At 41.7% G+C, this 16561-nt stretch overlaps 3 protein-coding genes across 3 annotated transcripts; all 3 read left to right on the top strand.

Moving 5' to 3' along the window:
* The first annotated feature begins 53 nt into the window (after positions 1-53).
* Positions 54-3211, top strand: catip (ciliogenesis associated TTC17 interacting protein). The gene is made up of 9 exons (XM_049747120.1): positions 54-197; positions 700-885; positions 1017-1072; positions 1160-1246; positions 1532-1699; positions 2164-2288; positions 2505-2581; positions 2662-2729; positions 2932-3211. Exons 1-9 carry the CDS (start codon positions 80-82, stop codon positions 3097-3099), a joined length of 1053 nt encoding a protein of 350 aa, XP_049603077.1. The 5' UTR covers positions 54-79; the 3' UTR covers positions 3100-3211.
* A 353-nt stretch (positions 3212-3564) lies between these two features.
* Positions 3565-9392, top strand: casp8 (caspase 8, apoptosis-related cysteine peptidase). Its single transcript, XM_049747105.2, has 12 exons — positions 3565-3774; positions 4196-4314; positions 4535-4713; positions 4821-4926; positions 5416-5545; positions 5729-5760; positions 5873-5906; positions 6023-6081; positions 6333-6438; positions 6548-6675; positions 6854-7245; positions 7456-9392. The coding sequence occupies exons 2-12, from the start codon at positions 4207-4209 to the stop codon at positions 7610-7612; spliced, it is 1431 nt and encodes a 476-aa protein (XP_049603062.1). The 5' UTR covers positions 3565-3774; positions 4196-4206; the 3' UTR covers positions 7613-9392.
* A 728-nt stretch (positions 9393-10120) lies between these two features.
* tmbim1a (transmembrane BAX inhibitor motif containing 1a) lies at positions 10121-15754 on the top strand. Its single transcript, XM_049747121.2, has 12 exons — positions 10121-10298; positions 11940-12260; positions 12722-12789; positions 12935-12999; positions 13106-13159; positions 13251-13301; positions 13374-13413; positions 14122-14159; positions 14243-14330; positions 14490-14585; positions 14670-14723; positions 14811-15754. Exons 2-12 carry the CDS (start codon positions 11945-11947, stop codon positions 14955-14957), a joined length of 1017 nt encoding a protein of 338 aa, XP_049603078.1. The 5' UTR covers positions 10121-10298; positions 11940-11944; the 3' UTR covers positions 14958-15754.
* The last annotated feature ends 807 nt before the right edge of the window (positions 15755-16561 follow it).

Here is a 16561-nt window from a genome sequence, read left to right as displayed (position 1 = left end):
CGTCTTTTGTCACCCAGTTTATGCGGCGTTTGATATTTCCCACCACGGGTGGAAAGTCTGTTTTCGACACGGGACGATAATGGAGGCGCCCGATGAGGTGGAAAGTCCAGATTACCCCTTGGAGGAGACCAAGCGAGCCAAGGACGATGCTGAGATGGAGGTCTCCGAAGAAGCGATCACGTTCCTGTCCCTCATTGGTGAGTCCATGGGCGAGCTATCGTTTATACAAAAGTTATGCACACGCCTGAGAGAGAGAGAGAGAGAGAGAGAGCACGACCACCTGTTTTTGGCGCCTGGAGTACTGAAACACTCAAACCACGGCCAGATTTAGAATGAGATTTCAAATAACCTGCAAAGTATAAGAAAAGAAAAGAAAAGAAAAGAAAAGAATGAATAGAAATTCAGTAGCAGCCCTTGCGCACTGTCATGTCAAATTTCCCATCCCTCCTTATAGATGACCAAGCATCTGATCAAATAAATCAGCATTTTTAGCATGACTTCATTGGTATAGCTTTCTTGTATTGTTGACGAAAATAGAAAAATGATTCAATTCAAATCAATTGCACGTTAAACTTAAATAAGTATTCCTAAACAAGTGTATGGACATTGTTCCTGAAGACATAATGATGATATCTTGGTCATTTTGTTTTTTGCTGTTCAAGACAAAAGTGTTTCAAGTTACCATCTTCTCTTTGCCAGAGCCTGTGGAGCTGTCAAAATGTGTGTTTGCGGACTCTCTGGTGACCATGTCAGAAGGGGGTCGAGACATCGGGAGGTTCTGCGTGTCAGTGGAGTTTGCCCACAGAGCCCATCAACCATGTCTGCTGGTTCATGCTCAAAGCCAGGGGGCCATCGACAACTCCCCGTGTGGAACAACGGTGACAGGTGAAGCGACCTCATGAAACTAGCCTGTACATCAAAGACTGAATAACCATGGACAGACGCATAAGCATCTTCTCTCCATTGGATGCAATGCTTCACATTGCAGTCTCGTGTGTTTTTCTATTCCATGTTAGCCTACCTAACTGCTGACCTCGAGGTGCTGGAGGAGGACCACCACGAGTACGTCAAGGCAAGTCACGGAGTGTGTTACATACAGCGCACACATTTATGGCATAGCTCCTGTATAATACTTTGAATGACTTGCACCTCTTTTTAGCTCGATGACCACATTTTGGACAAGCGGTGTCACATGGTGCAATGTGACGGACAAATGAGCATTGACAAAGTCACCACTGATGGAAAGGTGAGTTACAACTTAAATGCCACCAAGGGAAAAATGTTATTCGGTAAACTTGGGATCAGAATGTATCTGTGCTGCAGATGATGTACGTGTTATATTGTACTGTTGATGGTTTCTGTCATTTTGACATGACAGTCATGCTATTATGAGGTGGATTCAGTCAGGTAAATCCCAACTCAAGGCCCAGGAACCAAATACATGACATGTCCAGCGCAATAATAAAACTCAAGTTCCAGTTGACTGTGAGATACTTTGTGCATGTCTTTCTTTATGTGTGTGTTTGTCCAGGAGGTGACAAGAGACAGTGCTTCATATTCCATGGATGCCCTCAGAGGCCTTGTAACGGAGGGTTCCAACTTCTTGCTCATGCGTCTTATGGTGTTGAGGAAGAAAGTCCCAGAGCATATGAATTTCATCTCTTTTGACCAGAAATTACGCATCAGATGGACGACTTTTGTGAGTGATTGAAAAACTGCAGATTGACTTGCTTTCACGTTCTGTAGGGCTAAATATATATTTAGATACCATTGGGTGGTGAAAATTGGAGCTCTAGCCAACAATGACAAAACCACTTTATTGGCTGTGCTGACGGTTAGCATCTGTTTTGTCATCTTAATGTTGGCTCGCCAACTCGACGAGAGCGAAAGAGAAAGAGCAGAAGCGGATATGTTGAGACATGTTCCAAACAGTTTCATCCATTCCCCTTTGTGCCCACTAGGGGTCACTCTTTCCTAGATGACTCGAGGCCCGTCTGCCTCTTCAAATCTCCTCTCTGACCATCCAGTGTGCAGTCCATGTTCTCCCTGATCATACGTTGGTTCTCTCTGTAATCCCGCTTCCTCCCACATTCAAGACATAAAGGTTAAGCAAATTCAAGTGAGGTTTTTTCCCATTGTGATCTTACGTTTGTGTTTGATCAGCGAGGACTCGAAGAGGAACAGATGGAGATTGAGGGGGAGACTGTGGAGGTCTTTGGAGTGGAGAGAATTGTTCATTCTGTGGATGAAAGCCCTACGACATGGCAGTGTTACTTTTTACCTGATGGGTAAGATTCATTGCATCAATGCAGAGTAAAATATGAAATGATATCTAAATTGCACATTTTGTCAAGCAAAGGGGGTGATCCCATGATCTGATAATAGATCATAATAGGCCTCACCACACCTATAAATCACGCACTTGTGACTTGTGCACTCTTCCCGTGACCAAAAAAGCCCACACCGAAAGTCATCAAGTATAGTGGAGATAATTGTTTGTTTAGGCATCTTGCTAGCAGATTGCAGGTGGGCTCTCCAGTTGTGATGAAACTACTGCAGTTGCCATCACAGAAAGAGGAAGGTATTCACACCTATATTGCACAGTGTACTAATTCTATCACATAATGGACTGTGTTTATAAGTATGTTTGTTTTCTAATAGCTTATCACAAAATGCCCCTGGTGTGGGAAGAAGATATACAAATGCGTTCAAAGTTCTTGGACAGAAAGGTAAGAAGAGAAATGATATGTTGTTAAATGACCGTATGTCCGTCCCTGACTCTCACTATCAAAATGTAGGTATTGTTTTCAAAGGGTCATTTATATTTTTCCAACTCTTATGTTGAGACTTAATACTGTGACAGTATATTTTTTGATAGGCCTTGGTAATTCTTCCAAATTAATCTGAACATTCTTGTTATGTGTTTTACAGGAGGAGCTGAAGGCTGATCATGCGTCATACTTAAAAGCACACCCAGAAATCCGTGCGCTCATTTCTGACTTCCTGCAATTTTTACTACTGAAGAAACCAAATGATGTCTTCCAGTTTGCCAGAGAATACTTCCTCCCCTTCACCTCGGACACGAGCCAAGATAGCTGATCCCACTGAAATCTCACATTCTCACAAAAATCTTTCAAAAGTGTTTAAAAATACAAAAATTATTTAAAAAACAATCAAGTGTATAAAACTACAATAAAGGTTCATAAAAGTCTTGTGTGGATGTTGTATATATCTACTCATTTATTTTCTTTATTTCCCTATTTATTGAAATAAAGAATGTTCATGAAAATCAGTTTGACTTTAAAATGTTTACTAAAGTGTTTAAGAATACAAAAAAAACATTTAAAAGCACAATGTACAGTGTTTAAAGCTACAATAAAGTACAATAAAGGTTCATAAAAGTCTTTTATGGATATTGTAACAATATTTTCTCTACATCGCGGATTTTCACCTATCGTGGGTGGTCCTGGAACCAATTATCAGCGATAAACGATGGATTTACTGTATTGTAAACTAAACACTTACCAATAGATGGCAGTAATCCCTTGCCAGGCCCAATAAAGATTGACAGAAGAAGAAGAAAAAGTAAAACTTTGTCTGAACGGCGACGCACTTCGTGTCGAGGGCTTATTTTAATTTATTGATTACCCTAACCCTAACCCTAAACAAAAAAAACGAAAAAAAACAACTTTTCCCCAGTCGCCACCGTACCTAGTATAAAGAAGTGGTTTTGGTTTTCTCTCCTGAGCTTTAAGAGACAAGCGTTCCGCAGCGGTAAGTCATAGTCTACCTGAAATAATGTCAATTGATTTTTTAATTTTTTTTTTTTTTATCATGCGGCATTGATATTACTTTTGTGTACTAACGAAAGGATAGTTATTGAAATCTTGAAAATAATTGATCTTTCGCTTCCCGTTTTCAATGAAGTCACGCCAAGGAATAATGGTTGATAATATATTTGTTTAGACTCTGCTGGTAACGTACCACCGTTGCGCTGAAAAGTAAATACACTTGCCATCGATGCTTTGGGTTTAAATTATTCATCTAAAATAATCTCAATGTTATCACGCAATCGTTCCATTTCCAGTAGCTCTTGAGGTACTAATGCCGCCACCAGGTGACTTTCAAGGATCACATAAACTGATGTTATTATTATTATTTTTTTTTTTGGTCTAATCTCATTTTTACCTGCAAGGTTGAGTTGGGATGGAGAGGCTAACGTTGATGGAAATCACAGACGAACTGCATTCCTCTGAAGTGGCCGCCCTCTGCTTTTTGTGCCGTGACGTTCTCAGCAAGACACATCTCGAAGGAGTGAGGGTCACATATTTTACTCTTTACAATATTTGCGATTGCAAATCTGTATTAGTCAATGCAATTCTAAATCACGACTCTTGCAGATTGAAGGAAATAACAATGTTTTTAGACAATTGATCAAAGTACAGCTGGAATGTAATCCTATTTTGATTTGTGAACATTTTTTACTTGAGCGTTTTCTGCTAACTGTGTTTTCAATTTTATCTTTCCATTACAGGTCAAAGATGCCAAAGATTTGTTCAACAGACTAGAAGAAAAAGATTGCCTGAATATTGAATTTATTAAGCAGCTACTGCAGACGATCCGACGGATTGACCTCCTCAACTTTTTAAAGATAAACACACAGGATGTGGAAGAAACTGATGCAAATCCTTTTGACAAACTGTCAAATTACAGGTAAAAGTATCAAAAATAGTGTGTGTGTCTGCGTGTGTGTTTTTTCCCTCCTTTGACCCGAGCTCGGTCCTAAACCTAATTTGTAATCTTCCACGCATTGTGAATAGGGTGATGCTGTATCGTGTATACGATGAAATAACTGAAGAAAATGTCAAAAGGATGAAGTTTCTCTTGCAGGACAATATTGGCAGGAGACAACTGGAAGAATGCAATGTGAGTTTTCTCACTTCCTTCAAGACCTTAACACAACCCACCGTATTTATATTAGAATGTCATACTTTGTAAGTTAATTTAGACTGAAAACATAGTCAAATGCAGTCTGGAAAAATCATTGGTAAAAGCAAAGGAATCCATTTAGTATGTGAAGAGCATTTGTAAACAAGCAGACGTAGTCAGAAGCTTAAGAAGCCAACGTACAACCCCTGGGAAAAATCATATAATCGTCACTCCTGAGAGATGATTGTTTTAAAATTTGGGATAAAAAAAGGCAAGCTGTGAATGTTCCATAAAACTTTTTTTTTTCTCCCCCCCCAAAACGCCACCTGCTATATATGTTTTGGTACATTTCATATCAGAACAGTAGTGGTAAATTCCATGTGTTTATTTCTGCACTAGATGTCGTTGCCCTCATTTTTAGGTGCTCGTTCTTCCATTCACTTCAAACACTTGACACCGATTTTTGTTTTGTTCTGCAAATTCCAGACGGTGCTGGACATCTTTATTGAAATGGAAAAAGTGGGTTTATTGTCTCAATCCCATCTGCGCGAGCTACGTTCGATCCTGGAGAAAGTGAACATGCAACTGGCATTGATTGTCCAGCAATTTGAAAAAGGTACTGGGCATTCTTTGAATGACCACTTAAGCTTACCATCCCTACTTGTTTTTATGTTTGACTAATTTTTCAAGTTAAGGAAGCTGTACAAAAAGGTCAATTCCGGTCGGTCGGTGTCAGTCTTTGAAGGCTACACCGAAGTGAGCTAACCTTTTCAAATTCATCAAATCCTTTCCGTTGCAGCTGCATCTGCCGAAGCAAGCAATGGTTTCCAGGTGCGTATCCGTATCTATCTATCTATCTATCTATCTATCTATCTATCTATCTGACTGCTTGGAAATGCCGAGAGGAAAATTGGTCGCTCCGCTAACTGATTTCTTCCTGCAGAATGGTGCGCCTCCATCTGAGACTCAATTCACCGGTGTGTATTTCAAAGCACATGCCTCACAAGATCATGCCATTTTTATATCCTATAGCCAAAGAGTTCTGACTGTATTTGCTCTGTGCGTTTGTTTGTTTGTTTTTCCTCATATGCAGGCGGCCAATTTTCCTCAGATAAAGACGCTAACGCCCAGCTTTTGTTCCATTCTGATCAGGTATCCATCCATTCACACGTGCGCTGTGCCTATCGATGTACGTACTTATTGCATTAAAATACTGTCTGATAAATCTGATGAGCCAACATGACCTCAAGCAAATGATACAATAAAAGAAGACATTTTGACAGTGAGACGTTTTCAGTGGAAGCAAAAAACATTCATGAGGTTTGATTTTTGCGGTGTACATCTGAGAGGTCATTCATTTAATGATCATCTAAATAATTTATATTTGTGCGCTTGTGCTGCAGACTGAGTACTACGCAATGGATCACATCCCTCATGGTCCATGTGTGATTATCAACAATGTGGAATTTCTGGAACAGATGAGAAGGGGTGGAAGTGACAAGGACGCGGGTGCGTATTTTCATGAAGTCATCGATCCACCCTGCACAAATGAAACATAAGCTGTATAAAAATGGACTCATGGAAAAAGTCCAAACATTTTTTTTTCTCTATTTTACAGCGGCTCTTAGGTCACTGTTCGCTGAATTTGGCTTTATTGTGAAAGTCTTTCGCAATTTGACTGCAGAACAGATGAAAAATGAGCTAAGGACCATTGCTACAAGAAATTTTTCAATGGAGGATGCTCTGGTGAGAAAGATGGCAAGGAGGGAATTTATGCTGAATTAGGCTTTTGGGGTGTGTGTGCATGTGGGTGGCATTTTTTAGGCCAGCATTGTTGGTGACTTTTTGAATCTTGCGTTGGGTATGATGTAATGATGAACAGAAATCGAATAATCGCCCTTTGTACACATTCTTTTATTTTTAGGTCGTGTGTGTGCTCTCCCACGGGAAAGAAAGTTGTGTCTTGGGGACTGACGGCAACAAGGTGTCCCTACGAGAACTGACGAAGCCCTTTACGAGTGAATTAGCCCCAACCTTGGCAGGGAAACCCAAACTGTTCTTCATCCAAGCGTGTCAGGGAACTGCCTATCAGACAGGATCCTTGCCATTGCCCTCGAACCCAAATGAGGCGAATGATGTCAGACAGAATCAGGTGGAAGAGGATGCGGGCTGCATCGTTGATGAGACGGTGGCCTCAGATGCCGACTTCCTGCTGGGCATGTCCACCGTGCAAAACTACAGGTCATTTCGAAAACCCGCCACAGGTTCCATCTACATCCAGGAGCTATGCAAGCAACTCAGACGATCTGCTGAGAGGTGAGATGAAATTATTTTCTAATTGATTAGGCGCCACAACAGAAATCCACAACCCTGTCTTGTGAAGATGGCAGTCACAGTCAGATATTTTTGAAGCATTTAGCCATCACTATTTATTTGCTTTTTTTAAAAAAAATTTTATTGCATTGCATTGCATGTTGTCCTCTATAATGTCTTTTTTTCTTGGCTATCGTGTGTTTTTTGTTGCAGTCAACGGAAGGAAGATATTCTCTCTATCCTCACCCGTGTGAACCGGGAGGTCAGCAAAGGGGTTTATAAGAACTTCAAGCAAATGCCTGAGCCCAAATACACCCTCACTAAGACACTGATCCTAAAGTTTGCTGGGGCCCAAAAGAAACAATCCTAAAGTGTGCAGTAATCCCTCGCTACTTTGCGCTTTACCATTGCAGATTTTTTTCGAAACAAACATTGCGGCTAGATTCGGTGCGTCGCAGATTATTATTATTATTATTATTATTTTTTTGTGTCTCACTCACACACACACACACACACACACACACACACACACACACACACACACATCATAATCATCATCATCGGATTTTCCGGAGGCATCTCTGATGGCAGGTCTCCAGTGCCCTTAAGTGCCTGCTGTATGTGGTCCAGGCTTCTGACCCATACAGAAGGGTGGGGAGGACCACAGCTTTGTAGACCAGGATTTTGGTCTTTGCTTGGAGGTCACGCTTCTCAAAGACTCGCTTCCGTAGCCTTGAGAAAGCCCCACTGGCACAGCTGAGGCGATGGTCAATTTCATCATCAATGGTGGCTTTGGATGACAGGAGGCTGCCGAGATGTAATCAACCTTTTCCAGTCGGGTGTTTGGGGGGGCGGACAGGCAAACTGCAGATTGGTAGTGTTTGGTGGAGGATTTGGGTCTTTTTTTGTACATGATTTTGACTCCGTGGGGCAGATGCTTGCTTGTGTGGCGGAGGATAGCAGCGATAAAGATGGAAAATAGTGTTGGAGCGATAACGCATCCCTGTTGGACACCTGTGTCAACCCTGAAGGGTTCCGTTTCCGTCTCGTCTCGTCTCGTCTCGACTGCCGCTGAGCACTGTGGCTGACATGTTATCATGCGGTAGTCTCAGTACTCTGATGTATTTGTCCGGGCAGCCAATCTTGGATCGAACCAGCCAAAGGGCCAGACGGCGAACTGAATCGAAGGCCTTGGTGACGTCTATGAAGGCCATGTATAGTGGTTGATTTTGTTCCCGCCATTTTTCTTGCAGTTGTCGAGCAATGAAAACCATATCTGTGGTGCCTGTACTTGGGCGAAATCCACTGAGACTCAGGAAGGATGCTTTCTGACAGGGGGGGTGAGTCTGTTGGCCTGAACCCGAGCGAGCGAGGGCTTTCCCTATGGTAGTTTACAAACATCTGAAAATAATCCATCTATCCATTTTCTGTACCGCTTGTCCCCACGGGGGTCGCGGGCACGCTGGAGCCCATCCCAGGCGTCAACGGGCAGTAGGCGTGGGACACCCTGAACCGATTGCCAGCCAATCGCAGGGCACACAGAGAGAGACAAACAACCATTCGCACTCACACCTAGGCACAATTTGGAGTGCTCAATCGGCCTACCAAGCATGTTTTTGGGATGAGGGAGGAAACCGGAGTGCCCAGAGAAAACCCACACGGACACGGGGAGAACATGCAAACTCCACGCAGGGAGGGCTGGAGATGGAAACAAACCCGCACCCTCCTGACTGTGAGGCGGACGGACGTGCTACCCAGTGCCCCACCGAGCTGCCCTGAAATAATTCAGATGAAATTTAAAAAGATTATTTTTATCCTCTGTCAGTAGAACTGTTACTATAAATGAACCCTAAAAAAAACACCTCAATCTGGTTTTATTGGAAATGTGCAATTTATTGGGGATTTCACTTTGGTCATTCCATATAATTTCACAAATCTTTAATGGAAGCTCCAGTTCTTAAAACGATCATAGAAAATAACATCATGTCAGCGGTCTAAGTAGAGAAAATATTTCGGGTAAAGCCATGTGTTGTAGCATTCTGCAGTGACAGAAGGAAAAAAGGAGCACAGACACAGCATAGGTGCAGGACAATTCGCAACTTTCATCTTTGCTCTCAAAGTTAGTGGGGTATTTTTCCTCATTTTTTTTTTTTAACAAAATGAATTGCAATTTTCACCAAAAATTTCACCATAATTATAGTTCATTCGTCAGCATTCGTGGACGGTAAGGAAGTGTCTCCCAACACACCACCATTGAGACGAGCGCACAAAAACAAACGACGTTACTGTCGTAAACCGAGGAGCGCAAGTTTTTCTTTCTTTCTGTCTCACACGAAAACACACACACGCACACTGTCATATTTAAGTGACGTCATTAAGGCCGTGTTTGATTTATTGATTTTTTTTTTTTATAAAATCAAAATAGGTACAATAACACAATAATCTTCCGAGTTGTTATCAATAATAATACTTGCAATGCAAATACTTCAAAGCACATTTCTGTAGTCCGAGGAAAACGTTGTATTTCTGTTTCCTAGTGTAATGTCGAGCGAACGTGATAGCACAGGATTGGGTTGTTGTTGTTGTTGTAGTTGTTTTTTGCAGCGTTTACAAAAAGAGCATTATTCACAACCAGATGTAAAAGTGCAATAAATGAACAACATACAGCACATTTAAAAGAGCAAAAATGATATTTCAGAGGGAACGATAACAATTAGGCCTACGCGTCTACGTAATAAACTATGACCGTCAATGATAGAAAACGATGACACACCATTCTTGCGCTCGTCATGTCTCCCTCCATTCGACCAACCAGGAGCAAAACTCAACTCGGCTACATGCTCGAGTGGCTAGTGACGTAGGTGTGGGAGCCAGATTCCTGTGGACTCCACCCAGCTGCTCCGTCCGATCTGCTGGTTTCCGGGAAATGTTTGACTGCAACTGAAAGTCTCGCGGGGCCCACAACCCACTCTAAAGTCCCACTCTAAAAACTACTGGTTTTCACGACGCAAAAGGAAAGTCTTCAAGTTTCGAACTATCCGTGGGATCTTAACTCGGTACGTAATGCTTTATGTGTCGTTGTTTTTTTTTTTTTTTTTTGCCTCAAACAATACCATGTACCGTTTAAGATCGATTGTGGATCTTATGGACAGTTTCTAACTCAATTGCCTTTTTTAGTCGTGTTCCTTTTGGCGGCCTCTCAAATGTAAATTGTTTTGTGAGTGGACTTTTTTTTTATTTCTGCTTGTACACAGACATCATCAAAGTCACACTTTCTTTACAAAGCTTAAAGTTCGTTTCGTACTTGCCGAAAACGGAACGGGTGGAAGCAGTCTTGCTTATCTAGTCCCGTCCCAAAACTTTCATCCAAAGACTTTTCGTGTTTTCACAGGTTACATAGGTGGAGTTTAAGTCACTGGTCCAGTTTGTTTAGATTTAAAGTTGCACCACAGTGTCGTCGGGGGCGGGGGGTGTTACATAAGAGACGGACGGGTGTGAACTTTCAAAGATGACAAAAAGAAAGGCTTTGAGAAATTCTAATTTGCGGACGGATGATTTGTGCAGAACATATGCATATCCTACTTGTGTTTGCATTGTACGCAATCATCAATCATGCCGTCTCTTCCGTTGAAGTAGCGCAAATGGTATATTTGAGCCAGGTTTCCGTCAAGCATTCAGCTCTTTGCCATCTTTGACTTGTTTGACAGATATTGCATCATGAGATGCAACGTATTTAATACGTATTATTTAATTATTTAAACGTATTTAAATAATTATAGTAAAAACACCAATTGGTTAAGATGTCATCAGCATACAACACGCGATAAATAGATATTTGTTTCTATGTTTTTATAGCAATATTTCTTTCTTTTCAAATGACTACACTAATATTCTCGAGAAGGCAAATATTTTCAAAAAACCGTACAAACGAGAGTACTATCCGTGCAACAAGCGAATGGTTCATTAATATTTAGGGATGTTTCCTTAACGCAGTGTTGTTTTTGTAAACATTTACCTCGTGTGCAATCCCATTCCCGAAAGAAAACCGGAGGAATATTAAAAAAGTTGGAACTCTGTAAACGGCGTTTTGACATTTTTGCAACATGATATCTATCCTCCAAGATGTTCTGAGGTAAACATTGAACTGACTCAGCATCACATGAGTTGGATGAGAATGGTAATACCAAAAATGTCATCACTCCGGCAGCTTTCATTTTCTACCACCGAGACACGGGGCATGTTAAGCCTTCCATCCACAGTAATCATCACATAATTGGCTTCTTTTGAAAATCTCTTGCTTGGATAGAAGGATGGAAGCACTTTTTCCATTCACTGAGTGTTGTTAGTACAACCGGGATGTGACGTCATGGCACTCCAAGGTGGGGCCTCCTCTTAAATTCCTTGACTGTATATTTCCCTAAAAGTCACAAACTAGAGCTTAGTAGTTCAGAACATACATATTTAGACAAAGTTGTTAAGTATGTTGTGTAAAAATCTGTCTGTCTGTCTGTCTGGTCTGATTACAACTTGTGTCACCCATTTTACTTTATATTTTATTCCCCCCCCCCCCCCTTAGAACCATTATCCATCAAGTAAAACAATGGGAATTGCGTCACTTCAACCACGTGGTGTAAATCCAGCCTTTTTCCGTGAAGACTTTATCATCCACTAACAAGACTGTTCTTTTCTCCTCACAGGCAACATGTCCAGATCAGACTACCCTCCAGGGTACAATGACGCCTATGCCCCACCGTACGCACCCCAGGGCGACAATTACCCAGCACCCCCTGCGTATGGCTTCCCCGCCGGCTTCGGCGGCCCACAGCCGGGCCAGCCTTCTGCTCCATACCCCGCCAATCCGAACACACCTCTTTTCCCGGGTCAGCCAGGCTTTCCTCCTGGTATGTACCCAGGACAGGCTCAACCCGCCGGGCCCCCTGGAGCCGGCTATCCCAGTCAGCCGCCCCCTATGCCTCCCATGGTGCCACGAACCATCCCCGCAGACGTTATAACCTCTGGTAAGACGGGAGCTTTTCATGTGTTAAAGCAATGAATGAAAAGACTTTGTTGACACTTTGGAGAAGTTGTCACAATCAGTCATCAGGCTTAGTTATTCGCCTCACACACACACACACACACACAAAAACACGCACTTGCACTTGATGGATGAAGCAGTTCATTCTGTACCGTTAGGTTTAAGATGACTCTTTTTATTTTATAATTATTGCATGTAAAGCCTGCTGCACACAGAGTAACGTGACTTTAAAGTCAATATGCCGGGCTAATTTGCACATGCTAAGAAAACGACTGAATATTCAGTTTGTTCAAACAGCGCAACCGACCCAAAAACCACGCCGAAAATGAACAGGGTGAAGATACAAAATAAAAAGAACCTTAGTTACATTTTAGGTCCACTTGTAATTATGTTGTGAGTGTGAGAATAAAGCCAACGACCCAGCGCTCATATTTCTGTTCTCAGATGACGATTTTGCTGCGAGGGGAAGCGACTGGGACAGTCTGAGCCTTCGGCACGCTTTCATCAGAAAGGTAAAACAAGTCAACTTTAGGAAGGCTTCAAGACTCATAACCAGAATGTAACTTCTCCATTCTTTGCACACGTCTGATAAAATCTTGATTTTTTTTTTTTTTTTTACTGCAACTGTTATGTCAACGTTGTGCCTGCGTTCTTCAGGTGTATTTGATTCTGGCGTCCCAGCTCCTTGTCACCACAGCCATAGTGGCCGTTTTCACCTTTGTGTGAGTATCATGTATATATTTTTGTTTGTTTGTTTGTTTCCATCTGTCTGTGATTGTATGCGACAATAAAGCTGACTTTGACTTTTGACATTTCTGTTTCTCGCAGCCAACCGGTTAAATTATTTGTACAGCGGAACCAGGCTATCTACTGGGCATCATAGTGAGTTGTGACACATTTAAAAGTGTAAAAAATGTTAAGGTAAGCGTGAAAATATTCATGTTGGGTGCTTGATTTTTTTTTTTTTTTCCAGTGCTGTGTATTTTGTTACCCACATCGTGTTGGTGTGCTGCAAGGGCCCTCGGTAAGTGTGATCCTACATCTTGTATTGTTGACGCAAGTAATTCAATTCACCTGAATCCCACAATCTCTTTAGGAGGAAACATCCATGGAACTTGATATTGCTCTCCATCTTTGTAAGTTGAATAGCTGCTGTTAACTTGAATGAGGAAATGGTACACATTTTTCCACTTGGGCGGTGTCTCACTAAGACAGCAGCAGGAGGATTGAGTCAGCGCACTTTGGCACAAAGTCCTTCGTGACACACACTTTCTTTCCTTTTGTGTTGTTTGTTGGTTCACTGCTGCGAGTGAGTGAGTGAATGAATGTATGATGACTTTGTGCTGACTTTGACAGCAATCGAGGCAAGGACAGCTAAGGCTATGGTTGGTTGGTTGGTTGGTTGGTTGGTTGGTTGGTTGGTTGGTTGGTTGGTTGGTTGGTTGGTTGGTTGGTTGGTTGGTTGGTTGGTTGGTTGGTTGTTTGTTTGTTTGTTTGTTTGTTTGTTTGTTTGTTTGTTTGTGCAAACCGCATCCCTGTGACATTCGTCATACTTGCCTTATTTATTGAGATCCAATACAAGCAACCTATCAAGCGACTCGATCTAAATTTGAAGGTAGCTGGCCTTGTTTGTGAATTTGAAACCAGATGACCACAGAATTAAAAGTATTCTTTTCGCACGGTGCTATAAAAACGCCTGAATTGTTTGCATGCCAACTCAATTTCGTCATGTCTGTCCAGCCTACTTTAATACTGATATACAAATATTTAGGTTGAATTTGAATCATAATCGATGTGAAGTATGTGTTGTTTTGTTTTTCTGTCATTTTCTCTCCCTGATGTAGACCCTGGCGTTGTCTTATATGACTGGCTCCATATCCAGGTAATTAGATTAAAAAAAGTTCAATTTAATGAATGTGCCTAACTATTTTGCTTCAATAATTGTGTGTTCATTGGTGCTTTCAGTTTCTACGATACAAAGGCAGTGTTTCTTGCTTTGGCCATCACTGTTGTTGTCTGCATCGCTGTCACTGTCTTCTGCTTCCAGACCAAGGTAGTTTTGTGTGTGTGTGTGGGGGGGGGGTTAGGGTTTGTGTGTTTTTAGGGTTTGCGTGTGTGTGTGGTTGGGTGTTTTTGTTTATGTTGTATTATTTCAAGTGTTATTTAAAGGTTCCAAAAAAGTATATTTGTTGACGTTGATTCGTCTGCCCAGGTGGACTTCACCAAATGCCGGGGCCTCTTTTGTGTGCTTGGCATTGTCGTCTTTGTGACCGGCATCATCACCGTCATCGTGCTGTCCTTCAAATATGTGAGCTTCAACTTCTTCACAATAACAGTCCTGAAACTAACTTTGATATTGGCGTCATTTGAATGATGTGTTTTACTCCGGCAGATCTACTGGCTTCACATGCTTTACGCCGCTATAGGAGCTATCGCTTTCACCCTGGTGAGTATTTACAGGTCCCGATGTTTTTGACGTATTACAAAACACTTCTGACTGAAACTGGCTTGTATTTTGCCTTGCGCTTTGCAGTTCTTGGCGTACGACACACAGCTCCTCATCGGTAACAGGAAGTACTCCATCAGTCCTGAGGAATATGTGTTCGCTGCACTTAACATCTACGTGGACGTCATTCAGATATTCCTCTTCCTGCTACAAATTATCGGTTCCAGCAAATAAGTCATATCAGCATAGTTGCTGTAATATCACCATGTGCTGTTTAAAACCTGTTTTGTTTCCTCGCATAATGATGTATATCCTGTAAATCATGCTGCACTATTTCATAAGGGCTGAATTTGAGATTTTCTTACTGTGCAAGACATTCCGACGCACTCTCGCATATATTTCTACATTTTTACGTACGCGTATAAATATATATATATATATATATATTCCAGGGTAGAAATATTGCCACTCTTGCAGGCTTAGTAAACTGAAGAGCATTTTGTATCTCTACTTCTGTAGTGCTTAAATGTCTCCGGTTAGTTGCATTAATTGCTCCGGTATACATATGTTGCAGAATGTGTTTTTGGCAGTTTCTTGCTACAATACAGAATACCTTTGTTTTTCCACAAATTGTCGGGAAGTCAGTCATTGGTGGGGGTATGGCAGGGACAAGAGGAGTAGCCTGCAAGCCTGTCAGGAAAAGAAAGCTCACTTGTGGTGTGACAATGTCATTTTCTTGGAGTGATGGTGAAGTGATCATTTGAAAATGCTAAGAATTGTTGCTTGTTGGTTTGTTTCTTGTCTTGTTGAATTGTTAATTACTGTGAGAAATTATCAGTGTCTTTACATACATAACTTCCAGTAATTCCAGCAAAGTTATTTTAGAAGCGTGAACCAAACTGCTCCCCTTTTAGTTGACCCGATACCTAAGAAGTAGCTCTGACTTTTAGAAAGGTTGGTGATCCATTGTGGTAAGGACTTGTAAATATTTCCTTTGGCTTTTCAAATATAATAAATAATTTTATTTGTGAGCTTTGTGTTTCATGCAGTTCAATCAACAGGACACTCCATCACACCAATAAATCACAAAACATTAAGTACAACTCATCAAATACATACATCTCTATTCGTGAAGACAATTTGTGATTTTGGCATTGACACAATGTCCATGCAGCATTTTTCTTGGTGGGCTAAATATAATTACCCTGTGGGCCAGATTTGGCCCGCAGGACAGAGGACTAGAGCTTGACACCTGTGACCCTTGACCATGATATTTCCCTAATAAAGTGGCCACTTTATTAGGTAGACTTGAAAAGGGCGGTGTACCTAATGGAGTGTCCGTGTGATTCCCTCGTTAAGCGCAGCTGCGTGAAAAGTTTTTGGTCACTTTCACGTTCCGCAGGAGCTAAAAGTTTTCCCGCAGGTGCACTTAACGAGGGAATCACACGGACACTCCATTAGGTACACCGCCCTTTTCAAGTCTACCTAATAACAGGCCACTTTATGAGGGAAAATATCATGGTCAAAGGTCACAGGTGTCAAGCTCTAGTCCTCGGGGCCGCGTTCCAACATGTTTTCCAAGATAATAAAGTCGATACAAATATTTTCATTTGATTGAAGGCAATGGCGTTAACCACTTGACCAGAGCCTGCTCGGAAACCAAAGGAGATTTGGTCATATTGATAGGGTATCCTCCATCCAAACATGTTTGGTGTTGAAAGTTTCAACGGATAGTCCGAAGCAACGCTTTCCACAGTAGTCACCATGACAGGCGACCACCTGGTGGCGTCAGTGTGCCGAGCGCCGTTGGACGATCAGGAGAAGAAGATTTGAATCGC

Source organism: Syngnathus scovelli, chromosome 17 (genome assembly GCF_024217435.2).
Source record: "Syngnathus scovelli strain Florida chromosome 17, RoL_Ssco_1.2, whole genome shotgun sequence".
Taxonomy (NCBI): Eukaryota; Metazoa; Chordata; class Actinopteri; order Syngnathiformes; family Syngnathidae; genus Syngnathus; species Syngnathus scovelli.
This window is presented reverse-complemented; position numbering and strand designations above follow the sequence as displayed.